A 24,733-nucleotide genomic window follows, 5' to 3' on the forward strand; every position below is an offset into this window, starting at 1 on the left:
GGTCTTCTCACCGGAGTGGGCATGTGTAGGGCTGTGCTACGTCCGAGAGGATCAGGAGGACCGCCTTTATGAGCGCGGGGTGGACTTTAGGTTGGCAGCCTCTCTCGTTGCATTATGCCTTATATGTGCGGCCTCAGGCACATTCGTCCTAGCCTATACGCTGAGGTGACAGCGGGTCTTCCTGCGAGGAATGGTCCCCACAAGGTACCATCACTTGGCCGGTTGGCATCGTATTATTCGATCGTATGCCGCTTCAGCCTATCCATCTGCAGTGTCACCAGCTGGTGGCACGGGATCATGCACTGCACCCTGCGGCTCACTCGCCGCTCATCTACGATCAGCTCGCCTTAGCACAGGGTAGAGCTGACCAAAACGGACAGTCCAATCAGGATAGTGAGAGTTCCTCCAAGCCGTACTTGACAGTTGATCGATGACTTTTCAGTGGAAGCTGTTGCCTTAGCAGCTGCAGCTTCGGCGTCCCCGCAAATAGAGGTTACTCTAGTCACCGAGGGCCAGCTGACGAATGTAAGCTGAGGAGGAGCTTGGGTAGTAGTCGGCTTAGGGTTGGAGGTCAGGTCGATGGTTACTACCTTAACGGTATGTTCCCGCATAAGGGGAGGAAGTTCTTGGTGAGGAAGGACATCCCTGTGGAGAGATTGATGAAAGCGGTAGCAGACGCCACGCTAGGGGGGGCTCTTATCAGTTGTAGCAGGTGGAAGAGCACTTCAAGATTCCAAAGCATATGCAGAGGCTCTTTGCCTTGCGTTACTATTCTGATACGCATCAGGAGAGGTTTGAGCTGATGACCCCGTCCAGGATGGTAGGGCTGTATGGAGACCAACTATGAAGAGTCGTACACTGACTCCTTGCAGATCGCGTGGTATATGCCTTCGACGGTGCAGGCAGCGGCACATCAAGCGGCATTGGCAAGTCGACAACAACAGCAACAACAGCATCATCATCAGGGAGCGGCAGCTAAGAAGCCGCCACAGCAGCAGCCCCAGGTGGCGGCAGCACCGGTACAGCAGAAGCAGGTGTCGACCAGACGCGAGAGGCTGGGGCAGCAGGCCAACTCTAACATAATAGGCCATGTTGTGGTACGTGCTGGGCCATGCCTTCATACAAGAGGCATCTCACTTTAAGGTACTCTGCATGATGAACCGCCCGGCGTCTCCAAAGCAGCAGTTGTCGAAGCAGCAGCAGCCGGGGCAGCAAAGTCCACCCATGGTGACAGAAGAAGCGACAGTTTGGGTGAAATTTGTACACCCTAAAGTGAGCAGTTATGGAGTAGGACTATAGCTGAGTGTATCCTTCGCAGACGCTGCGGCTAATATCGATAGGGTTGATGACCCTGGATACGCGCTGTCGGCTTCGGGATTACTTCCCCGCGGTAAGGGCTAAGATAAGCAGTCACACTCCAGATGGAGCTACTATAGCCGAGGCACCACCAGCAACAGCTGAGGATGACTCGGATGCTGTAGAGGTACGAGGGTCCATCAAGGGCTAGGCGTCCCCTCTACTACTGTTATGTTAGGTGTGGGAGGAAGTGAATGTACGTGAGGCTGTGAAGCGAGATGTGGATCGTACAGTGAAGGAGGAGAAGATCATCGATGGGGATATCCTCATCTTCATGTCGCCAGGTACATGGGACTTGCTCTGCCTCGACTGACATTGAGTGCTGGCAGGCACTATCCAGCAAGACAGTGTTCATGCAGAGACTCCCGCTCCCCCACCTGATGCTGCCTTGCCTGACGTCCTCCCCGCTGTGACTGCTGTGAAGAGAAAGGTGACTTACTGTTCAACAAGACGATAGGTCCGTAGGTGAACCTCAGATATTGGTCCCAAGGACGAGTTCACTCCTAGCCGCTACTACACCGGGCGGCACGCTCTCGGCGACTCAGGTGAAGAGAAAGATGTGTAGTGGGTCATCGTGCTAGAGTGGATTCTCAGTTGGCGGCCACCCTTGGTGCTGCTACTCCTGGGGAGCTGAGAGTAGCGGAGAGGTACATTGCCGAGGCAGCGGCTAAGTTGGATGATGCTATGGAGGGTCTGTGCAATGAGCACCAGCGGCAGATGGCTCCGACTAGGCCTCAGGTATGTCGATGATGACTCTACCTGGTGTAGTTGAATTTCCTAGGCTAAGGCGCCGAGGAAGCAGAGTGTGGGCGAAAAGCCCCCAGTAGTGGAAGCAGCAGCATCATCTAATGCAGACAAGGTTGGATCGTTGGCCAGCTGTTGGGAAGGAGTGGCATCTGTTTCTTCTCCTAAGGTTGACGCAGAGTCTTCCGCGGTGAAGGGGAAGGTTATCGACTCTGGCTGGCATGTTACTCACACTACCGGCAGTAGTGTTCTCACTGGAACCATAGGCAGACAGCTGACCCCAGAGCAGCTAATCGATTCGGCATCAGTGGAGACTATCCAAGAGCACGTCCGTAGGGTGGTCCAAGGCCCTAGATGCTTCAAGTGTGACATGCCGCTTGGCACGGCTCTGCATCCTGCTAGGGTTCGCTGCAGCGAGGGCTGTCACCCCGAACGCGCTTTTCACGACATGTGCATCCAAAACCTCGTCCGGGACCGTCACAGTGAGGACTGCGTATACACCTCGGGGTGCTCAGGCAAGCTCATCTGCACGCCTAGACACGTTATCAGCGGCCTTATCAAGAAGGATGCGAGGCTCTCGATGAACGTGCTCAAGCAGAAGTTCGCCACTGTGTTGCCGACGCCGCAGGTTATGGCGGCCTCGAGTAGTGTCTCCAACGCGCCACCACTACCATCACAGATCGAGCAGGCTTGGACTGGTAGCCTTGCTGGTGCATCTAGGAGGGGCGGTAGGAGGAAGGGTTCCAAGAAGAAGAGTAGTTCATCTTCCCATAACAACGAGGTTACTACAGCCAGTATACCCAAGGACCAGTTATGGTGGCACGCTTGTATCCAGGCATGGGGGTCGGTCGACGAGTTGAACAAGTGGATGGCCGTCTATTGTGCCTCCTCCGAGCCTGACACTAAGGCATGGCAGCAGAACACTGTGAGCAGGGCCAAGTCGATCTATGCTCAGTGGTTGTTGGTCCTCGAGACCCGTATATCAGAGAGGGATCGTAAGCGAGCATTGGAGTTGGCGAATACGGCCAATGCGGGAGGTAAACACCAGACGGTGCAGCAGCCGCAGGCTCGGAAGCAGCAGACCAGGAAGAAGAAGAAGGCTCCTAGTGCGCCGACGGCCACTGAAGTGACGGACGATAATGATGATTCCTCTATGGGCACCAGTGGGAAGGCCGAGGCCTCATCTGTGACGGGGAGCGACTTGGACGAGAGCGGTGACGAAGATGGCGATCTTAAGCTTATCGTGCATAGCGGTAAGTATAAGCATTCTGCGACGGAGAGAGCGGCCTCGTCGCTCCAGCCGCCTCCCGTGGTAGAACCACCGGCAGCGGCCATCAACCCAACAGAGGCAGTGCAGCGATCGGCTGACATGATGTGGTGTTCGGTACAGAGTAAGAAGAAGCGCCATCAGCAGTTACTGGCCGAGCAGAAGGCGAGAGAGGCAGAGCAGCAACAACAGCAACAACAGCAACAACAGAAGAAGAAAAATGAGGCGACGGCGGCGGCCTCACAACAGAAGGTGTCGAAGGAAGAGCCACCCAAGCCGACACCGCAGGTGGCTACTCCCGTTGTCTCTACCCCAGGGCGGCGGTCTAAGAAGATTCCACCACCGATTGAGACCAAGTCCCCTTCGCCGCCTGCCCGTAGGGTAGCTGATGATTCCCCAGGGAAAAGGAAAGATCAGAGCAAGTCTGAGAAGACGGCCAAGGTGGATAACTTGATACCGTCATCGCGGTCGCCGGCAACGCCTAAAGCGAAGAGTCCGGCGACATCTCCTCCTCCAGTGTCACCGCCTCCTCCTCCTCCTCCACCGCCTCCGCCGCCACCACAGGAACCACCTGTTGGGGAGACTACTCCACCCAGACAGGCCAACGACACGCCTGCGCCCCCGAAACTGGCCGGGCTGCCTCTCCCTGCAACTCCAGCGGTCAAGGCGCATCATCATCATGGTCCTGCATCGGCTCCAGCAGTGATTCGCCCGACGTCGGCAACCTCCGCTGACATGACGTCCGATACGTCACCGTCTCGCAGCGTTTGGGAGCCCATACCCAACGCTGAGTGCCCCTCTTTCGCCCCCTTCCCAAATCCGGATGCATCGGCCTGGCTCCGTGGCCCTGCTTCCACTATACCGGAGCCTCTATGGGGTCCACCCTCGATAAGGGAAGATCCCTGGAGAGGACCTCTCTTTGGTCAGCAGCAGCCGGGTTTTCGCAATGTCCACCCCTTCATGAACAATGCTTTCCCGTCGGCAGCTCCCTTCCCTGCCTTCGGGTCTATGGGGATCAATGGGCGCTCGATGGCTGACGGCTATGGTATGTCCTTCAACGAGGCCAACATTGGTGTTCCACCTGACTCCTCTTCGGCTGCCTCGACAACTACGATGTTCCAAATTCGAGTGAAAAATTTGATGCCCGAAATACGACGCTTCGCTCTGCCGGCCGATAAACTTTTCGTCTCGGGTGATGAGGTAAGTCTCCCTGGTCTACCGCGTGTTGGCTCTTCCAGATGGTCCACCCCTTCAGGACACTGTTGGAGAAAGCGCCTGTGTTATGGTGAGATGTCCCCTTGATGGCGACTGTGAATGGCAGAGGCAAACGCTGGTCAATCTAACTGATGGTCGAGTCTCCGAGGTAAAGACCGACTCAGCAGATCGATGATTTTGTCTCTACTTCTTTTCTTAGATATATGTAACACCAGTGACCAGTGGCTCTGGTGGCGGCGGCCCCTCGAGTGTCACTGCCCTGCAATGGTTCCTTCAACTGGGTTCGAATAAGGAAGCCCAGCGCGTGAGGAGGTGGATCGTCGCCTCCCATGCGGCATGGCAAGCGACTATAGGCCAGATGACTGATTGTTCAGTGTAAGTCCAAGTGCTGCCCTCTACTTCGCCACTGCTCCCACCCCAATTCTGTTCTAGATACGGCTTCAACCCGAATGCTTGCCCGATCTCTGATCCCGACTCGCCGACTATGAGATCCACCAACTACTGGGTCTTCGGTGATGACCTTAACGATGATTTCACACCATTCAGTGAAGAGCCGGATGCTCTGTGTAGGTTGGCCCATTGAGGAGCCGCTTCAGCTCCCTCAAATGGCTGCTGGTCTCTTCAGGATCCACACCTAGGGCCAGAGGGAACATAATTACCCCGGCAAGGATCGTCGTTTTCTGTCTATCATTCGCGGTCTCGGCGTGGGTCTCTTTTCCTCCTATAAGGTTTCACCGACTGTGGACAATTGAAACGTATTTGTTTTCGATTAATAACAAAGAGCTTCTCTACTGCGTTGTCAATCGGATATATTCTCGGTCCGACTTAGCCTTCAATGCCGGCAATTCGTAGCGACGACCCACGAGACTGGAGTACCCTGGCTCGATACATACCGCGGGCATTGGGCCGAAGGGCGCCGCCCCTGTGCTCTCTCATGCTGCGTCTCATGGAGGTGGTCGAGCGCCTAGCATGGCACCAACTGAACCATATTCAAGTTCTTGACAAGAAGACTGCGGTAAGGCGGCTCCGTGGACTGGCTCGAGCAGCGTCGGGTGTCTCTCAGGCCCAGTGGGAAATCTTTCCCTGTGTACTCAAGTGTATCGTAGATGAGGTGGTCATAATATGCCAGCATCGTAAAGCTGATAAAGGCAGCAGCAAGTCCAGTGCCACGGTGGCTCGTGGAGTCCAGACTGATATTCGTAAGGTTGGCGAGAGAGAAAAATTCGAACCCAAGGTCATTGTAAGCTGTAGTGGCAGTGACTCGACTGATAGCCTTGAGCTCCGCTTTGAAGGGGATGTTCAGCATCATTCATCTACTATTGCTGAGGATACACCTCGGGAGGCTCTTCCTCGAGTAACTCGTGGAACCAACACTGTTAGATCTGCTAGGCAGAGCCTCCCGGCAGGGTCTCAGGCAGATCTTCCATGTCGACGGTGTCATCGCCGATTCAGTCAGACGAGGAAGCCTTGTCGTAGCGTAGGGGTTTCCTCGATACTGCCCACCCGCAGCGTGGGTGTTGCTGCGTTCGCTCCCGTCGTAGATAGAGGCATACACCCAATCCATGGTGGGGAGTCATTCGATAGTAGCACTCAGACGAGTGATGTGTCAATCGAACCCATCGTGGAGGGAAACACGAGTCAGATGCCGCGTGGGGGGTCGGCTGCTCTCACTCAAGAAGGCGAGTCGGGGCATTTCACTCTACACTACAGTGTCAGCAGAGCGATGCAGCGGGTACCTTCCGAAGAGGCCGACTTGACTGGTGAACGGCAAACCCCAGAGAACTCGGTTGATATCGCAAACAATGACGAGATACTGCTGGGCATGGTGAGTGGACGCGCGCCACTTCCTTCGCACAGGCAGGAGGGAGAGCTGAGCGTTGCCCTCCCTCGAGCGGAGGGAGGGAGCTCGTCGTATGATAGGGTAGATCCCTGTCAACGTGCAACAACTGCAGAATTAATACCGACGAGCGAGCCCCTCACTAGTTCTGAGACGGAACGTTCTCATTGGCTTCCTATGCAGGAAGGAGAACTCGACGAGGTGGGCATCCCTCGAGAGAAGAGTGATAGCCCAATCGTCTCTAATGGCTCGGGACGGCGACGCTCCTCGTCCCGGGGAGGCCATAGTCCGCGGTTGATCGCAGCGAGCTCCCCTTCTCCTGAGGTCCCCATAGAAGGAAGCCAGTCGGAAGGGTCAAACGAGCAGACTGTGGACAAATACACGAAAATGGTCACCACGTGGGTCTCTGGGCTGTGGACCGACGCGCCTGCAAAGCCGATGAGGAAGTCATTCGAGGAAAGTGGCAGCCTAACGTTTAAGGCAGGAACCGACGCAACGGGCGTGACGCAGATCACATCAGCCGTATCTCGGTACATTTCGACTACACGGGAAGGAGACGAGGAGGAGCCGACAGGGTCAGGTGAGTGGTGACGTGCGCTTGGATGCTTAGCAGTGTCCTACCCTTAGTTCCCCGCATAGAAGAAGCTATAGTCCTCCCGAACTCCATCTCGGCCTTCCACAGAAAGCGAGAGAAAAGCCAGGAGCGCAGCTCATTGAACCCTCCTTGATGATTGCCAGGCTTTATAGCCTTCTTATTCGTACTCTGCCTATACCATCCTTTGCCAACATCAGATTGCCGCGTTCCTAGACTCCTGGTCACTCCACTTCAGCTGTTAAATTTCTGGATGCCCTCAACCGTACACATGAAGTGTCTCAGCCAGAGGAGAGGTCTGAGACTGGTAACATACCCGGGTGTTCTATCGCCCATCTCGTCACCACTCTGCGTCGTCATGCTTCGTGCCCATCTCGCCGCATCAATAAGAAGGGATGTAACATGGCGGTAACTCATGCCGACTTTCGATCGTCAACGGTATGTTGAAGGCGGCCAGAAGTATCATATAACGACAGGGGTACAAGCCATAGCGACATCGGCTCCCTTCTAGAAGACTCCCTTGGTTCAAAGTCTTATGACGTGGGCCTCACACCTCCTGTATCAGCGAGCGATGACGGCACATGAACAAGCATGAGGGAGACGAACGTGTGGCGTTGGAAGGTGTATGCAGCCTCGACTGTGGGGGGATGTATGACGCGGCACTCTCTGCGCCCGAGTCCTCCTCACCGAAGGTGAAAGTCAACGCTACTCCACCTTTGGTACGTAACTCTGATGGCGAAGAAGATATTTCAGACTCTCATGTAAAATAATGTTAGCGAGGTCGCATACCGCGCTTAGCTCCATTGAGCGCCGAAATCTGAGCTACATAGAGCCAGCTGAAGCAAGGGCCCGATGGTGGAATCAAGACTGCCCTACAACGTTGGTAAGAGATGCCAATGTTGTTCTCCCTACTCGCAACAATTTGCTTGTTGATTGCTTTGTTTTCGCGGTTGTGTATAACGCAAGAGACATCTTCAGGCTATCGAAACCTCACAGTCTTTCGTTCATGCAGTAATAAGTCGCCGCCCTGGTGGGCAATATCATAATTTACTACTTGTGCTCAAGAGGCGGCCTCGTCCTCGAAGGTGACCCAGCCTTCTCAGAAAAGGGTTTTGCGTTCACCAGTGTGGGGTTAGCGTCGGGTTGCAAGACGTGTGGTAGAGCTTATACTGGGAGCAGAATCTACGATCCCCAGTGGGGATTCCCCACCCAGGGAGATCTCGATCGATCGGTCTAGACATAACAGGGCGATCTTGAGCTGAGCGTTGTCCTTGGCCTTCACCATCACATTCGTTAAAAGACAACATCCACGGGGACCTGCTTTCGAACGACCTCCCTAGAACAATAGAGGCGAAGGGCTACGCGTTTCCTGATGGTCTTATCGGTTGCTTTCATATCCTCCCGACCCTGCTCTATAGAGACCGGTATGAACACCGTTTCAAGTTCCTTTGTCTGCTTGCCGTCTCGGGTCTGTGGTGGTAGGACCCTGAAACAGTTGAGAATAGCCCTACTGCGCTGTTGTTGCACCTGTAGTCATATACAGGCGTTCACATAGAACTCAGCTACCGGCGGTCCCTTCTCATCGCGCGCTTGCAGGTCTCTTCAGTTGATGCACTTCTCCAATATGGTCTTAACCACGAATCATAAGGTACCCAAGCAGCCTCTTCCAACCTTATACACATCAGAACAAATTTTGGAGTCCCCTTGGGGCCGCCCCCTTGTCTTGTCTCAACGTAATCCTCCATCTCCCTATCCTTCCCTTCACCAGTGCAAACTGAACTCAAGGCGGAAGTGTACCGCTAATGTGACAGGGCTGATGATATCATACATGACAATCATGCACGAGCTGAGTCAGCTCGAAACATTATCCTGGAGGAGCTCAGCCGATGCTTCCTCAATCTTCATTTTGATTATTCGATCTGCATCATGGAGGGCGCCACCACGGACGTATGTTCGCCACCGTTGCACCAACGCTTGAATCTGGGTTTCGTACTCCTGGATGCGCTGCTGCAAAGCCGTCACGTCCCGAGGAGACGGCTGAAACGATCAACCTTTCAAGCGGAGAAATGCCTATTGAGGCAAGGCGAACACGAACCACAAGACTGGGGAGGCGGGTGATTACCACGCTGGCATTGGCAACAAGTTCGTCTTCCTCACTTTCACTTATCGCCCTCCGGACCGAGGATACCGAAGACAAGGCGCTCGATGAGGCGGAGGAGGAATCAGAAAACTGAAGGGGAATCTTTTCGGGCTATCACGACATCATAGCAACTCTACCGATTCGGTATCCCCTAAGTATACTACACGCTGTCGCTCATGTCCTCTTGGTGACACCTTGGACTGGAAGCTCAGCGATTCACGGGCTCCTCCAGTCGGGATTCGTTTCACTTCGAAGAAACCACCTACGCATAGACGAAACCTCACAAAGAAGCGATTCGCCATCGACTACTGGAGGTTTTCGATCTCTTGAACGACATCGAGGTGAGGGGAGGATCATCCGCCCATGGCACCGGCACGGCAACGGAGAGCCTCCGACCTCCCCCGCCTCCAACGGTGGTCTCGTCTGTCTGAGTTGCCGTGGTTACGCTGGCTCTTCTCTTTTTTGAAAAGCATTCCTCATCACGGTCAAACGCGACTTCGTGTTTTATTGGGGTAACTTTGGGGCTTCGGGACCGTCCGCCGAGGAGCAACCCCAGCAGACAGGCCAAGCATCGCGGCCGTCGCCGGGCGCCTACCGGGGACATCCCTCAGGGGGCCGCCAAAGAGGGCTGATGAATTCCACTCTTCCGAATGCTGCAACTAAACTCTCGAATTGTCCTCAGGGTACACCATATGCACATCATGAATGATCATGCGAGTAGAGCAATATGAGGCAGACTCGATTTAGGAGTCATCGAAGCCTGGCCGAAGACACAGTTCATGCAAACTGTACGTCAGAATAATGAGCATGCAAGATCGCCGCTCTAACGGACTCCAGCCGCACCACAACTTCATCCGTGGTATCATCTGTAGCCCCACAGTCTTTGAGGGACTTCTGGACACACTGGAGGAAACAGTCCAGATGGAAATCGGTCATGGCCAGAGTCTGGTGTATCTCCTCGAGACTCCGGCCGTTGTATTCCGACGATCCTGAACGGAATCAGTGTGACGAAGATCGGCTGAGGACACGGACCTCCTAGAAGCATGCTGATGTAAGCTGCCTGGGCCTTCTTGATGAGCTCCAACTTGGACCCCTCAAAAAACATGTTGATCCTGTTGTCTCTTTCGACAAACTCATACCTACCGATTCGATTGCATACAAGATCAACGGTCTCGCTTACAAGTGGCTGATGAAGTGAGAGATTCCTTCGTGTCCTCCCAACTTCATGAACAGCTGATCCAAACCGTCGGTTTCGTTCTTCTTTTTCGCTGCCTCCATTCTGACTGTGCAACCAATGGTCACGTCCGATCGTATACCATTCACGACCTGACTATTTCTTCTCGAGGACTTGAACTTCTATAAGGAAACCTCAACCCACCTGCGTCATATCGTCTATAGTATCAACATCTATTTTCATTTCCCTGGCTGCGTTGGTGAGGACCTCCAATACGGCGTCGAAGTGATAGTTGGTGATGTTCATATTATAATGGGCGGGCTTCAGGTTAGCTGGATCATATTGTATCGGGCCTCCAAATGCTCCGCTTAAATACTGGTACCTACAAGCCGTGCTCCCATCACTGTCAAGAGTTCGATCTACGGCTACATTCGCATACGAATCCTTCTCTGAGTTGCCTTGTCTCTATTGAAGAAGAATTGGACCCGCGAGTCCACTACGGCACGGTCGTACCTGCACGTATCGCCTTCTACCAGAGATCTTCTCAAGGGAACTACATATTCTCAACGAGAGACTCCAAGTTCATATCGCCACCTAACCTCATCAACAGGGACTTGCCGTTCTTCATTACACCAGCAACTAAATATGGTTCCCTCTGAAAGTCTCCCACGATTCTTCCGCTTACCTTCGACAGTCTTTCGTCCCATCACTTGTGGTCGTACTTGCTCGATGGTAATCATTACCTCATCCATGACTACCTCGTCAATGCCAGTGCCCAGCATTGCTCGTTGGAAGTCACCGATGAAAGCATCAAAGTGGAAGTCGTTGATGCCGAGCGTTTCGTGGATTGCATAGAGCTCACGGGTGGTGGATTTCTTTGGACCTCCAAACATTTCAATGAAGTACTTCGTTTGACCTTCTTTTATCTTCTTGATTTTCTTATCGTCGAAGAACTCTTTGATTCGCGTATCGGTAGTGACGATTTGATACAGAATATTCAGAGTCTCTCGAATGCCCTTCTCGCCTCCTAGCCTGAGTTGAATCAACATATTCGAGACCACTCACTGTATTTCAACAACTAGGTTTGCATAATCTCAACATTCCGATTGAAATCTACTCGACAATGAACTTTCTATAGCTGCATGCTCATCGTCACTGAATCCAGCCGATTCAACGATTAGCTTACTTCCTATACAACTGGTCTTTGCCCAGCGATAGATTCTTCAACGCTATCTCCCTCCTCACGCCGTAGCCCGTAGTGACCATTGGCCGCACCGGCTGAAGTAGTTTCATGAGTTCACGAGAATCACCTGCACCACCGAGAGCCCAGTACACCCGGTCCTATACTGCTAGGCAACAACCCACTCCGTTTCAAGTCCAACTCTCGTAGCGAGGTCTCCTTGATCAGTTGCAACATCGCACCAAAATGGTAATCCGTGATGTTCATGTTGTAGTGCGCTGGCCGCATGTCGTTCGCATCATAACTCGATGGGCCGCCTGCCATGCATAAGACTCGTCCTAGCGGTAACGCTAGATGAAGTCACCAGTTATTCCACAGAGGAACTGAATCATTTTCTTCTTAATAGAAGACACCTTGGCTTTGTTCTTCTCAAAGAAGCTACGTAGACATGTATCAACTATGGCCTTATCGTAAACTATATCGATGAGCTTGGTGATAGCAAGCTCCCCGCCAATCCGTTCATATCTAAAAACACCCAATCATCGTCGAAATGATTACATTAGTGCTACGAGTTATGCAGCGAACGCATGACTAGACTTACATGGGTTTCACATTTGCTAACTGTTGCGCCCGCTTGGTATCATGCTTTCGGAGATCAGGATGCACTACGGACGACCGAGCCGTTTCAAGGAGGACTGTACCTTAGCCGGAGACTCGTTTCTAGAGGTTGCGAATACAAGATAGCGAGATAAACTAGCTCACAAGACTTCTTTCTCACAAGATTTGGCCATGAAAGGGTCAACGCATTCAGTCCAAACCAGATTGACAAATAAGCCGGATGGCGGGATTGAACCGCCGACCTCCAGTTTACAAGACTGGCGCTCTACCACTAAGCTAAACCGGCTTAAAAACCCTCAACGACCATGAGATCATCTACCATTATCTATGATATGGAGCAGATTCACTAGCCTAACTGAACCGCCGACATGTGACTTTCACGACTGATGGTCTGCCATTAAGCTAACCCAATTTGGAGAACCCCAAACAACCACAGACTGTCGACCGCCATACATGGTAATAGTATTATCGCCATGATGATATGGCTGAATGTTCAAACGCCCGACGCCCTGCTGAGCGGTAGGAATTAGATTCAAGTGTGACCGTGAAGGAACTGTTCAACCGTCATTACTCGCATTTACAATAACGACTACCCTCGTTACATTCGTCAACAGCGTCTGAGTCCAGTCCACATGCTGCTAGGTTCTTCCTGCACTGCTCGATGAAACAGTCGAAGTGGAAATCCGCAATCCTTATCATCGCATGGATTCGGGGAAGTTCCCTTCCCATGTACTCGCGTGAAGAGCCAAAGAGCTGTGCAACATACTCCGCTGAAAGGACCAGCACAACGTCGCGCATGGTTCACCAAAACAAATGATTCCATAAATGCATCTCACAGTGGTCATCGGATTAGTACCACTATTGATTAATGACAAGTAGACGATCACCTCCTTTACCTTGGCTTTGCTTCACTGAGTCCAACTTTGCGCCCGAGAAGAAATGCTGAATTCGATCGTCTTGGAGAACCGACTCGTACAGTTTGTCCATGAACTTCATAATTCCTTCATCCTCGCCGAGTACACAGAACAGACCATCCGTACCTGAGACGCGAGTCGATCGCACAGAACCCCAATAATTTCCGTTGATGAAGAACCACGGCAAGAGAAATGCTACTCTGCCTCAAACTAGCCACTACCAGCGCTCTCTGTCTTCTTCCGAGCAATTTCAAGGCGTACCGTGCACCCAGCCGTGATGTCAGGCCGCACAGATGCTGCTACTTCCGCAATGTCCCGTGTGAGCTCCGGGGTGAGCTCCATCATTTCACATGCCACCTAGGAAAGTGTTAGACGTGTTACTACGGCATGACTCACTCGTAGATTCTCCAGCAACGTGTCGAAATGATAGTCTGTGATGTTCATGTTATAATGTATCGGTCGCAGACGCTTCAGATCGTAGACCGACGGCCCACCGCTCAACCCGATTATAACTTGTGCCTTTTACAAAGAACTTTCTAAAGGCTGACGTACCAGGAGCAGCCATACCATCTTAGCCTTGAGGTTCGTCATTTTAGCCGGCTCTAACGCGAAGTAATATTTCACCCTAGGGTCCACTAGGCATCCCGAATACCTGAATACCACCGAACTCCAATGCACTCTTCCAAGACAGATAAATCAGATGGTCTCACATCGTCTCAATGAGCGATTCCATATTCATTTCTCCACCAAGACGCTCCAGGACCGTCTTCCCATCCACCATCTTATGTGCAGCATTAATCCCACGCTTCCGATTCAGTACGTCCGCCCGGAGGTTTTCCATCACAACAAGCACCTGCCACACCTCCCCACCGAAATGGCACAGCGCTGTCCCTACCTCGTCTATAGTGTCGTCACCAAGGCCAAGGCCCGACAGGACCCTCTCAGCATTCATAACAAGACAGTCGAAGTGATAATCATCTACGTTCATGCCCTTATGTACCTCCGGCAGTGATCGGCCTGTACGTTCACACTCGAGCAAGAAGCCAAACATAGACACATTCCCCACCGTTATACTGCTCATCACCACCAAGGACTTCCGTAAAGAACACAGTCTGCCTTTTCTTGATTCTAATTGAAGCACACGAATCAACGCGGCCGAAACTCTCCCCGCTCACTTAGTAACGTCTTTGCCATGGAAGAACTTCTTGATACGCGCATCAATGCAAATGAGATCATACAGTCTGTCCATAAACTTGGCGATCCCCGTCGACTCTAAACCAGCGCATTTCAACTCGCGCCCTTTAGGTCCTCCTCCTACTGCTACTACTACTACTACTACTACTACTACTACTACTACTACTACTACTACTACCCCCAACCTTCCTATACAAAAGGTCTTTCCCTTTTTCCATATTCCTTCTTGCGATCTCCATACGTACAGTGCACCCCGTAGTGATCTCCCGACGAACCTGACCAACCATGTCTCCCTCCCTCTATAGACACCTATCAATACTGTCCTGAATGCCATCACAGCATCGATCACCGCATTAGGGTGGACGCCAAGCTCCTCAAAGGCAGCCTGGAAGTGCTCAACTACCTGTACGCGGCGTCCGACCAAATCCATCACCATACCGACTCACAGCATCAAAATGGTAGTCAGTGATGTTCATATGATAATGAGCAGGTTTTATATTCTCCTCGTCATACAGCACCGGACCTCCCATTAACCCCGAAAGGAACTGTGCGAAGTGTGGTACGATTGATAGACACATACGCGAACACTACCTGGTGCATTTTCTGTCGAATTGACACCATCTTCCTCTGGTTTTTTTCAAAGTGTGCTCTGAAGAGTAACAGTCTCAGGACGCACTAGTGAGGGAAATTATTCACGTGATCAACTACATGTGTTGATGAAGGTATGGAAATTCTGATGAAATTATGGGACTATTTTTGAATTCTGATTGAATGATTTTCTGATGAATTCTGATTATTATGAAATTTTCGTTTGTTTCCAAGTATATACTTCGCTTCGAATTCATAGCTAAGTGATGAAACTCTGCTGAGCTCAGCTGAGGGAAGCAAGCATATATCTCTCACTACCTCGTCCTGGGATCCTGAAGGGCCCTGCCGTACGCCATCTCAACAGCCGTTTCCAACGTCAAGTCACCACCAACCCTCTCGTATCTGTCACCCCAACACTGTCACCAACCCAAACTACTCCTATTACAATGTCTTCGTCTTGTCGTCATGCGCCATACGCTTCTTGAGAGCTCCAAACCCTACAGTGTTCTGTTCCTCTGCCGCCGCTGCCTCTGCCGCATCCTTGATCATATCTTTGAACCTAATGCCCCCCAGCCTCCCACCGACCCCCAAGAAGCGACCTGGTCTACTGTCTGATTCCATCCCTCGCCTTAGCAATCTCTCCCCTCAGCTTGCTAGTACCAACATCCTTCATAGCAGCAGACGGCCCCGATGATGTTGCCACCGCCATCCTTACTTGATTCAATTTACCTACTCACACCAACTCCTTCAGCACTAATAGAATCTAACACCATTGATAAAAGACAGTACATATTTGAGATGATCTGCTATTTCAATGGAGTTTCATCCGTTTTACTTGAAGTGGCGCAATACCCCGTGAGAAACTCGATATTCGCGCTATATATGTTTTTCAAATCACGGGCGAAACTCCAATGAAATTTCAGGAAATTCATCGAAACCCACCGGAAAAAATTGAAAAATGGCGTTTTTTTTCGAAAAAAAATAGTAAATCGTTGGATTTCCGCGCCAAACATCGACTTGATCTGGGAATGCCGTACTCTACAGAGCTCCGGACTGCCAATGAGGACTCTCTGCAGGCGATAGACCTAGAGTCGCCCAACTCGAACAAATGCTCCTACAACTGCGATTCAGTACAGATGTTCTCCCCTATACTACCAGCAACATTCGCTATCCGTAACTTCACACTCTGTACTTCCGACTGCGATCGCTCGATCGCTTCCAGTAGTGCTGTAACGTCAGCCATGTGACCAACAGCTGCCCCTATCTCCACATTGACAACAACAACAAGGACAATGACCAAATGTTACTCCCACTCCTGCGTGAACTTCATTCAAACTACACAAAGGCCATCTATGAGCTATTCATCACCAATACCACTACCCGCCCGCTTGCCCAAGTTGACCATCTTATCCTGGTTGGACTGAACGGGTGGTGCTGCAGTAGAGGAGTAGAACTGCAGCGTAGAGGCAAAGTTGGGACTATTGTTCTGAGCTGTTGAAGTTGACATGAAGTCACTAATCCCGTATCAACGATCACACCACGTGAAGCTGGAACTTCCCTTTACTATTCCACGTTTATGCCAAACGTGTCCAAACAACTTGCGCACTTGACAAATTTTGCAATTTCTCAATGAATAATTCTTATCGATCGCGCTAAACCAGTCTTGGCGAGCGCAGTGGTTCCCCATACTAGTACCAGCCACTGATCCCAATGGCCCCTAAGAAAGCCCCTAAGACTGAGGAGCCCCTCCAGCTCGGTCCCCAGGTCCGTGAGGGTGAGCTCGTGTTCGGTGTTGCCCACATCTACGCTTCCTTCAACGATACCTTCATCCACGTCACTGATGTGTCCGGTCGTGAGACCTTGGTCCGCGTCACTGGTGGTATGAAGGTGAAGGCCGATCGTGATGAGTCCTCTCCCTACGCTGCCATGCTTGCCGCCCAGGACGTCGCTGTCAGATGCAAGGTAAAAAATTATAATCATTCCTACTATCGCTTCGCTCAACTTTCTATTTTCAGGAGCTCGGTGTCAACGCCCTTCACATCAAACTGCGTGCCACTGGTGGTACCAAGACCAAGACCCCCGGCCCTGGTGCCCAGGCTGCCCTCCGTGCCCTCGCCCGTGCTGGTATGAAGATCGGCCGTATTGAGGATGTTACTCCCATCCCCACCGATTCCACCAGGAAGAAGTGCGGTCGCCGTGGTCGCAGGTTGTAAGCTATTATTGCTTACTCCTTGCTACCTCTCGTGGTGGTTCTGTTTCTATGGTTGCCGTTGTAACGACTCTGGCCCGTTAGTTCTCACTGTGCAAGTGCTGTACTAGTCGCACGGGACGATTCGTTCATCACGGCTGGCTTCTTATCGGGAACCAGTAAACTGAGGTATCAGCAAGCACATCTGCTTTGAGTTGTTCATGACGGACTAAAAAGTGGAAGGTTCGATAAAACCAAGATGAGGCCTTATTCTTGTAGACTAATGAGCTCTCCTCAGCTCTCTGGGTTGCGATCGACCTGCATCGAACCAGCTTAGAGCGAGCATGTACATAAGTTTGCTCCCTGAGTTATCAAGCAGTATCGAGGTAATATTATAACGGTTTAAACGAGACAGATCGGTACGGGATGAAGGTCTTAACATGAGAACGAACGCCTCTGCATAATCTACATTAGCACTTGATGAAAATTTAAAAAGTAGATGTGGTGTAGTCACCAAACGAGTAAAGTATTAACTCCTATTCCATTAGTGATGTAAACTCTTATTACTCAAATTGATTCAATTCCACGCTTTCCAGAGCATTGATTTCCTCCAACTAGTAGTAGTTTTCCATCTTTATTTGATGGAGACTCTGCAATGTTCCTCATCAATGCGCGGCCACAGTATATCTAGTACTGTGTTTTTTCCGCACTGTCGCCGACAGTTGCTTCCTTTTCGCTGCGACATGCGTCCTTCCTTTCTCCCTCATACAACTAGCGCAAGTCCCCAGAGGCAAGTGTTGAAACGTGACCGAGAAATTTCGCAACAATGGCATTAGGGTGAAGTAGTGACACAGGTAAGGGATTACGTATAAATTTGCTTGAGCTAGAGAGCAGCATACATCCTTTAGAAGGAATACAACTCCTCCTTCTTAAAGGGCCATGAGGTGGAAAGTTTCCACTGGAAACCATACTCGTATACCGCATGCTACTACCGGCTTGCCTTGCTCGATCTCTCTGGTCTCAGTGAACGTGACAGTTTCCCTCGAAGTCGCCAAGCGCTTGAAGCCCTACACAACTATATACAAGCCACTGAGAGGTAAGATGAACCTACCTCTTCCTAGTCTTCACGGGCCAATGATCTGCGCATCTCAGCCCGGAACTCCTTGAGATCCTTGACCATAGACCTAGATAAAGCAACTACAATCCCTACCACTCCCACTGCAACTTCCACCTGAAGTCGTTCTGAATAGCCTTCCTGTCCGCAACCGCAGCCGCACGTTGTTGACTCGCAAAGTCGCGATCGCCAGCTTCGTATTGCGCTATATACTGCTTGTAGTCCTTCCTGATACTCTCAAGCTCCTTCTCAGACAACAACTGTTTTGGGTGAGGTCTCCAGTCCGAAAACCACAAACTTTCTTCCGGGCACTTATACCTACGACTCAAACCCATCAGAATCAGCGAAGACCACGTGGTGCCTCTCACATAAGGCGGCCCTGGAAGCTCCAGATACAGAAACCACTCTCTTGGGCGTTCCTATACCCTCGTCCCGCTGCACTCTCGAAGATATTCTGGGTAACGGCAGTCAGGAGATATCTAATGCAGTGTTGGAGTATATATGTTCGCTCTCCTCAGCTAAGCTCGAAAAATTTCCTAACTAATTATAAAACTTAGCATACGAGCTCCCGAGGGAAAACATACGAAAATCAACAAAAAATTCCCCAAATTTCCTCAGAATCTCCTCATTTCCCCAATCCCTGTAGTTGACCACGTCTATACGACAGGGACGGACTGGATGACCAACATGAGCCGGTTGTTCAACTGGGAATACCGTGATGTACTACCCTGTATAACTAGGAGCCCCTACATCTTGTTGAGGAGCCCACCAGCCCCGAGCCAGGTTGCGGTTGATCTCGGTGTCGAAGCTTTGTCGGGCCCCTTATTTCAGGCGTAGGAGACCTTGAGAGAAATCGCGATTCTTCGAATGCTTGGTTTGAAGTTCAAACTTTAAACAACAACATCAGGTGGGTCCAGCCAGTCAAACTCAAACACGTGAGTTTGTGACGGGCAATCCTCTTCAGGTTGTTGGTCAGGCAAGAGGGCCCGTGCCCTGCCCCGATAACGACAGTTCCCCCGAACTTACCGCCACGTTTCGAGCTCGTCCAACATGAAGGCCAGTGGCCTTAGGCCACGCCTCTTGCCACCATTGTCTCCATGGAGTCCTGTAGACGAGGCTCGACCACTGGGGTAGGCGAAGTGAGTTTTTTTCAAGGATTCTGCTGTGGGACCGGTGGTAGGCTCAGATCTGATGATTCCTTCAAGATCCTCATGGGCTGCAAGTAGTTCTCCTTGGTGAGCAAGATAGTCAACTCATGTTTGGACCGAGTCGTCCTTATTCTCATCAACATTCACGAGGCGATACCCAAGATCATGAAGAGTTTTCTGGCCGATGAGGAGATCGAAGCTGACCGGTAGGAGGTGCGCATCAACGATGTAGAAGTTGGCCTTAATCACGTTTCCTTGTGCCAGGAGTCGAATTTCTGCCATGCGCTTCAAGGATACTTGGCCGCCGACGGAGTCAACAGAGAAGCCATCGTGAAGGTCGATTAGCTTGAAGCGGAAATTCGGTAGGACAGAGAATGACACCAGATTGATACTAGAGCATGTATCGAGGCCCGCTTTCAGGGTTTTGCTCTCTGAACTAGAGCTCTCCCCGAGGAGTACTTTCACATCACCACAAGTCAGACCATTACCATCACCCAATATGTAAGTTTGTCCATTACGGGTTCGCTTAGCGTCATCAACTTTGCTCTCAGATATCGGAGAATCGGTCTTGACCTCCACGGGCTTGGACAGTCCAAGTTGGACTTCAATAGTGGACAGTCTCTCTTCCAGTGCTTGAGGTCACCACAGTTATGACAGCCTTTGGACTTGGGCTTGATGGATTGGTCTTTTGCTTTGGCATCCCTGTCTCGTTTTTGGCTGGGAGTGTTCTTGTCAACAACAGGACCAGAGGTAGGCTTAGGAGTAGACGTCTCCGCACGACCCTTCAGTTTGCTCGCATTAGGTCTCCTGCTCCATAGAGCTTCCAGCGCAGCTCCCAAAACATCGTCCACAGTGAGTGGAGCATGGCACTCGGCTATGGATCTCAGTTTGTCTTGGAAGGTTTTCAACTCGCGGGAGGATCGGAGCTTGGGGAGATGTTGTTCACGAGTCGCTTCACTCTCTCTGAAGTAGGCATAACAATCGGTGAGACACTTTATCAGTTTGTCCCTCCTGACTGTCCATGCTATCGCAGGTTCAAGCTGTGAATGAAGGGCTTGCTCATGCGAGAGGAACTCACTCCACGTTTGACCAGTCTTGGGCAGTACCGTGCACCACTTGCGCAATGTCGTTGCGGGATGAATATCCCTGAATGGAACAGAGATCTCAGTCTGCACAGCTTCCAGAACCTCGGAGCAAGACTCCAACCAAGACCTGAGAGCTTTTGCAGTTCTCTCTTGATCATTTGGGGTACCTTTGTCGTCCGAGATGGGGATGTTCGTCCAGGCCGTAAGTGCTTTTCTGTTGTTCATACAATGTTCTTGAACAACCAGACCTATGTTAGGGGGAGCAACATAAGCAAAGAGCATAAGGGTCATGGGAGCCAGCAGGTGAGCCAAGGAAGAGCAAGATCTGATCTTCAACCATTTTCCTTCAGTCCATTCGTCAGGCTTTGTCAACCGAGACAAATCCCAACGGGATATAAAACGACCAAGAGTGATTACTTGTTTGCCATCTGGGCATAGTAGAGACAGACCTTTAACCTGTGTATAGAGCGTAAATCGACCAAAGCCAAGGAGAGTGGTAACCAAAGTAGCAGGGTTAGCAAGCGTCCTCAAGGGCTTCTCATCTAGAAAGTCCGGGAGCTTAGTCTCGTTCTGAGCCACCTCTCGGAGGGTCTCCTCAAGAAAGAGGAAACGATTCTCGAATGGTTTCTCGGATGATCCCACCTGTTCGTCATCGAACTCATCGAGATCGGCGTCAGAGAGACACTCCTCCAAGTCAGTTGGTTCGCATTGGAGATCCTCCAGCCGATTCTTCTGATCATCCCTCAGCTGCTCTAGGAGTGAAGCTTCCTCCATAACGGAGATCTACATTCAACTGTCAGGTTATCCTCATTAACGAATACCAATGATGCTAATCAGTCGGTGGACCCGTTCTTCAACCTTGCTAGGATTGAATCAATCCGATTGATTTTCCGCTCACCATCGTGATCGATTTTGAAACGAGGTCAGCCATAGTGTCTTGAGTAGTTCTGATCCTATATTGAACTGATCTTGCTGATGGCGCTGGAACTAATGAGGACGTAAGCTCGGGAGGATTTCGTTTCTACCAAATTTTTGGTGAAAACTCGTTCAAGAATTCTACATTTCGGCTCAGGCCCGAAAATCTCATTCAGATCCGACTCGGATTACTCCGTAGTCTTCGCGGTAGGGTACTCAATTCGATGTCCACGTTTGCTGCTGCAAATAAGTAATTTTCTTGCGCTAATACCATTCTCGAGGTTGAATCAGTTGAGAGGGTCTCCCTTGGGACCGTATGCATCAGAAAATGCGTTTTCCACTCAAAGCATTGTTACGGTATCTGCACATGGCACGAATGGTCGATGTGCATGTGATTAACGAGTTTGCGTTATTGTGTATTTCCATTCGCCCTCGGAGTTCTCTCGTTGAGTCGTACTTCTCATTCGTAGGTTGACAGCCACTTATAAATACACAGCGCATGTTTACACCGGCCTTACTGCCGGTCCTCTGATGTCTAATCTCGGCCGCGTATCCTATCAGTGTTTCGTTCATAGTTGCAGCGTTATGAATACTTCATTCGTAGCTCTCACCAGCGAACTGGGAACGCCTCGGACAACCTCCGTAGTTGTTTCTCTTACATGCTATGTGTACTGCCCTTTTTCCACAAAGGAAGACACTGGCGAGATATGCTCTCCCTGAGACGAAACTGCCAAGCCTTTCAAGGCCCCGTTGTCTGTGAGAGCAGAACTCGAATCGTTTCACATTCTCCCCAGTTCGACTTTCCTCGAGCAAATCCCAAGAGTTGAGTATATCAGATTCACTTAAATGGTTCAGGCCGCCTCGCGTTTATCCCTCCTGAGCGAGAAAATCAATCATTTGGTTGCCAAGCCCGAGTCATTCGGCTCAGGGTCTGATCAGGGAATCACGAACTGCTCCAAACCCCGGAGGGACGGCGAGCTCAACTCTGGGTGAAAATGCAGTATAGATGATCTTTGTCATTCACTGCTGACTTTCGTCCGGATGTCAATTCGAATCCAGGCATCTTTAGCGGTATGGAGTTTAGCCGTTCTTACTATGTAGAAGATAGGGGTAGGATTTATGGATTGAATGAGATATGGCAGTTTCCAAGGAGGCCTACTGAATCGGATCGATTGTCTCCGAGCCCATGCAAGGCTTTGGCATTCTGTATTGTTATTCTCCCGTTGTGTTGAGTTTTTGTGGTAGCTGCGTATGATCTACTACGCTCCTCTCAAGACTGCAGCTTAACTTTATCTCACTAACTTATGAATACACCTCCTGTTAATACACCTGGTCCTCTGTTCGGCCTGGCTATCCCCGGAAGACCTCTCATTACTGAGTTTGTTCAAGACACTGAAACGAGGTAGTCTCAAGACTTCTCATGTCCTAGCTCCATGGTCGTGGTGTTTCAGCTGGCATGTAGATGTGCCCAACCCTGGTAGTATATCATCCTTCTCGGTATTCCTTCTCCGACCTATACCCTCTGATGCTGTAGGTTTGGGAGTCTACTATACTGCAACCACAGGTATGCAATGGGCCTTTCTCGAGGAAGCATCTCATGAGTTTGTTCTTTGCAGATGGTGCTGCTTTCGTTGGTGCCTTGTCAAACGCAAAGCCTACTGATATCTTCTCGCCAGGCTGGCCGCTGAACCCTGATATCGCTAGCATGCCAGCAGTCCGTATTGGTTTAGCTTTCGAGCCTTCTGAGGTGGGGGTAGTGAGACGCTAATTTATCGAGTTCCCCGGTTTTTCAGACTCTCTTGCCGAAGATGAGTACAGCGGGCGAGTCTACTGATTTCAAGAGAGAGTTCGCCAGGAAAGTTGCTTTAAACCTCTTCCGGTGAGAAGACACTTGGTCATGCTCAGAGCTTCATCCTATTTCGTTACATGCAGGTACATTGAGTCGTTCAACACGAGCGGCGGTGGCGATGCTCGGTTTATGAGATGCCCTCAGGATTTGCTGGATAGATGGTTGCAGCGATTTGACGATAAATATAACAAAGACCCGATGTTTGTGTTCAAGACGACTTGAGTATAATATACACCTTTCACTGAGCTAAGCATTGCTTTGTGTCAATTGTGTGTATGTGGCGCTCTGTTGAGGTTGCCGGAAGAGCGAGCTTAAGCTGTGCAAGCACCTGTGCCCAATCGAGACTTGCTCATCCATCGATCTAACTTAATTCGTCGTCATTATTCTCACACTAGGTTGTGATATTCAACTGCTTGTGGAATACGGAATACTATAGTAAATTCAGAATCACCTAAATTCGATCAATCGATGTTTCCTGGCTGCGAACGCAGTTCCGAAGACGCCAAGTGTCTACAAGAGAAATTAAATTTCTGAAATTTCGCGATACTTTCTCCATGAAACACAAGAGATTATCCAACAGTGACCCTATGAATAGGAGGGAAGTTGAGACGAACTTTTCTGCAGAGGCATGCGGAATGGAAACTTGGCGCTACTACTAAAGCTGCGATAGCTTAGAGCTAAGCAGGTGCCCGCCAATTAAGAATACACTCGTAGCGATATCTTTCTCGGAACAAGATTCGAAAATGAGTTCCATTCACAGCCTCGAGCTTAGGGAATCTAGCGCCGAGATAAAATAGTTGCTAGTGTGATTCTCACTTGTGAACACGTGTCTCGAGTTTGTGTGGAAAGATGATTCATAGGTCTGTCTTGCAGTTCTATCCTTTCAATGGTTTCGGATAAGCGCCACGCTTTAGTCATCGGAGGTGGCTTCTCCGGCATGTTCGCCGCGAACGAGCTCAGGGGTCGTTTCGATGTCACCCTTGTTGATGCCAAGGAGTACTTCGAGTATACTCCCGGTGTTCTCCGTGCTTATGTCAAGCCCGCTCATTACGACGCTCTGTCATTCACTTACCAGTCGATTCTTGAGCGCACTATGGGCATTAAGTTCCTCTGGGGTGAGGTTACTGAGCTCGACGGTGAGAAGCAGATCGCTCATGTCAAGCCTATGTTCTCTGATCATACCGAGGAGGTCGCCTTTGACTACTGCGTCATCGCCGCCGGTTGCACTTTCGGTCTCTTCTCGAAGTGGGGTGAGTCTCTCTGGGCCCCTACTGTGAATGAGGGTGCCATTGCTGAGTCCGAGTGGAAGCATATCGATGAGCGTTTCATCGAGGGTCGCCGTCGTCATATCTTCGAGGAGCACGAGAAGCTTGCTGCCCTCAACAAGAAGAAGGCCAACGTCCTCGTCGTCGGTGCCGGTTTCATTGGTGTCGAGTGGGTCACTGAGCTCCAGCACTACTTCCCCAACCTCAAGCTCACCATCATGGATTTCCTCCCTAAGTGCCTTGGACCCCTCCCTCAGAACGCCGCAAGCTACTGCGACAAGTACATGAAGGAGCATGGAATCAAGTGCTACTATGGCATGAAGTATGCTCCTAAGGAGGAGGGCTTCTGG

General features: G+C 50.8%; 7 protein-coding genes across 7 annotated transcripts in view; 4 read left to right on the forward strand and 3 right to left on the reverse strand.

Annotated features, from left to right (window-relative positions):
• The window catches only part of Pmar_PMAR012629 (hypothetical protein), a gene marked incomplete at its 5' end in the record, with an annotated part of 8,239 nt that extends 2,910 nt beyond the window's left edge, over positions 1-5,329 (forward strand). Inside the window, 15 exons of the mRNA XM_002787805.1 lie at positions 91-204; positions 258-393; positions 443-525; positions 576-668; positions 713-820; positions 873-1,097; positions 1,319-1,483; positions 1,535-1,640; positions 1,686-1,786; positions 1,951-2,094; positions 2,138-4,567; positions 4,623-4,730; positions 4,782-4,957; positions 5,015-5,148; positions 5,208-5,329. Of these exons, the coding sequence (XP_002787851.1) occupies positions 91-204; positions 258-393; positions 443-525; positions 576-668; positions 713-820; positions 873-1,097; positions 1,319-1,483; positions 1,535-1,640; positions 1,686-1,786; positions 1,951-2,094; positions 2,138-4,567; positions 4,623-4,730; positions 4,782-4,957; positions 5,015-5,148; positions 5,208-5,209 (4,125 nt within the window). The 3' untranslated portion in view covers positions 5,210-5,329. The remainder of the gene's footprint in view (positions 1-90; positions 205-257; positions 394-442; positions 526-575; positions 669-712; positions 821-872; positions 1,098-1,318; positions 1,484-1,534; positions 1,641-1,685; positions 1,787-1,950; positions 2,095-2,137; positions 4,568-4,622; positions 4,731-4,781; positions 4,958-5,014; positions 5,149-5,207) is intronic.
• A 4,531-nt stretch (positions 5,330-9,860) lies between these two features.
• Positions 9,861-11,772, reverse strand: Pmar_PMAR012630 (hypothetical protein; the record flags this gene model as incomplete). The annotated part of the gene is made up of 10 exons (XM_002787806.1): positions 9,861-9,937; positions 10,030-10,140; positions 10,184-10,290; positions 10,332-10,507; positions 10,530-10,707; positions 10,755-10,838; positions 10,883-10,964; positions 11,011-11,357; positions 11,512-11,635; positions 11,691-11,772. The coding sequence occupies 10 exons, from the start codon at positions 11,770-11,772 to the stop codon at positions 9,861-9,863; spliced, it is 1,368 nt and encodes a 455-aa protein (XP_002787852.1).
• Positions 11,773-11,855: 83 nt separating this feature from the next.
• On the reverse strand, positions 11,856-16,326 carry Pmar_PMAR012632 (hypothetical protein; the record flags this gene model as incomplete). The annotated part of the gene is made up of 20 exons (XM_002787807.1): positions 11,856-12,030; positions 12,107-12,170; positions 12,726-12,893; positions 13,020-13,163; positions 13,259-13,394; positions 13,434-13,556; positions 13,590-13,689; positions 13,748-13,890; positions 13,933-14,054; positions 14,104-14,165; positions 14,213-14,309; positions 14,410-14,506; positions 14,551-14,634; positions 14,678-14,776; positions 14,823-14,880; positions 15,138-15,221; positions 15,265-15,378; positions 15,428-15,548; positions 15,975-16,079; positions 16,200-16,326. The coding sequence occupies 20 exons, from the start codon at positions 16,324-16,326 to the stop codon at positions 11,856-11,858; spliced, it is 2,223 nt and encodes a 740-aa protein (XP_002787853.1).
• A 192-nt stretch (positions 16,327-16,518) lies between these two features.
• Pmar_PMAR012633 (40S ribosomal protein S14, putative) lies at positions 16,519-17,204 on the forward strand. The gene is made up of 2 exons (XM_002787808.1): positions 16,519-16,781; positions 16,835-17,204. The coding sequence occupies exons 1-2, from the start codon at positions 16,530-16,532 to the stop codon at positions 17,030-17,032; spliced, it is 450 nt and encodes a 149-aa protein (XP_002787854.1). The 5' UTR covers positions 16,519-16,529; the 3' UTR covers positions 17,033-17,204.
• A 920-nt stretch (positions 17,205-18,124) lies between these two features.
• Pmar_PMAR012634 (hypothetical protein) lies at positions 18,125-21,128 on the reverse strand (the record flags this gene model as incomplete). The annotated part of the gene is made up of 5 exons (XM_002787809.1): positions 18,125-18,191; positions 18,227-18,439; positions 18,490-18,600; positions 19,148-19,309; positions 19,936-21,128. The coding sequence occupies 5 exons, from the start codon at positions 21,126-21,128 to the stop codon at positions 18,125-18,127; spliced, it is 1,746 nt and encodes a 581-aa protein (XP_002787855.1).
• A 1,445-nt stretch (positions 21,129-22,573) lies between these two features.
• Pmar_PMAR012635 (conserved hypothetical protein) lies at positions 22,574-23,340 on the forward strand (the record flags this gene model as incomplete). Its single annotated transcript, XM_002787810.1, has 5 exons — positions 22,574-22,671; positions 22,721-22,833; positions 22,886-23,016; positions 23,063-23,148; positions 23,202-23,340. 5 exons carry the CDS (start codon positions 22,574-22,576, stop codon positions 23,338-23,340), a joined length of 567 nt encoding a protein of 188 aa, XP_002787856.1.
• Positions 23,341-24,004: 664 nt separating this feature from the next.
• On the forward strand, positions 24,005-24,704 carry Pmar_PMAR012636 (conserved hypothetical protein; the record flags this gene model as incomplete). Its single annotated transcript, XM_002787811.1, has 2 exons — positions 24,005-24,663; positions 24,689-24,704. 2 exons carry the CDS (start codon positions 24,005-24,007, stop codon positions 24,702-24,704), a joined length of 675 nt encoding a protein of 224 aa, XP_002787857.1.
• Between the last annotated feature and the right edge of the window lie 29 nt (positions 24,705-24,733).

Source organism: Perkinsus marinus (assembly GCF_000006405.1).
Source record: "Perkinsus marinus ATCC 50983 genomic scaffold scf_1104296929318, whole genome shotgun sequence".
Taxonomy (NCBI): Eukaryota; Perkinsozoa; order Perkinsida; family Perkinsidae; genus Perkinsus; species Perkinsus marinus.

What these genes read in the sequence shown, in the direction of transcription:
- Pmar_PMAR012633 (XM_002787808.1), top strand. Translation starts at nt 16,530, where the DNA reads ATGGCCCCTAAGAAAGCCCCTAAGACTGAGGAGCCCCTCCAGCTCGGT. An exon ending in ACGTCGCTGTCAGATGCAAG is followed by an intron (nt 16,782 to 16,834) that starts GTAAAAAATTAT and finishes TTCTATTTTCAG; the next exon opens with GAGCTCGGTGTCAACGCCCT.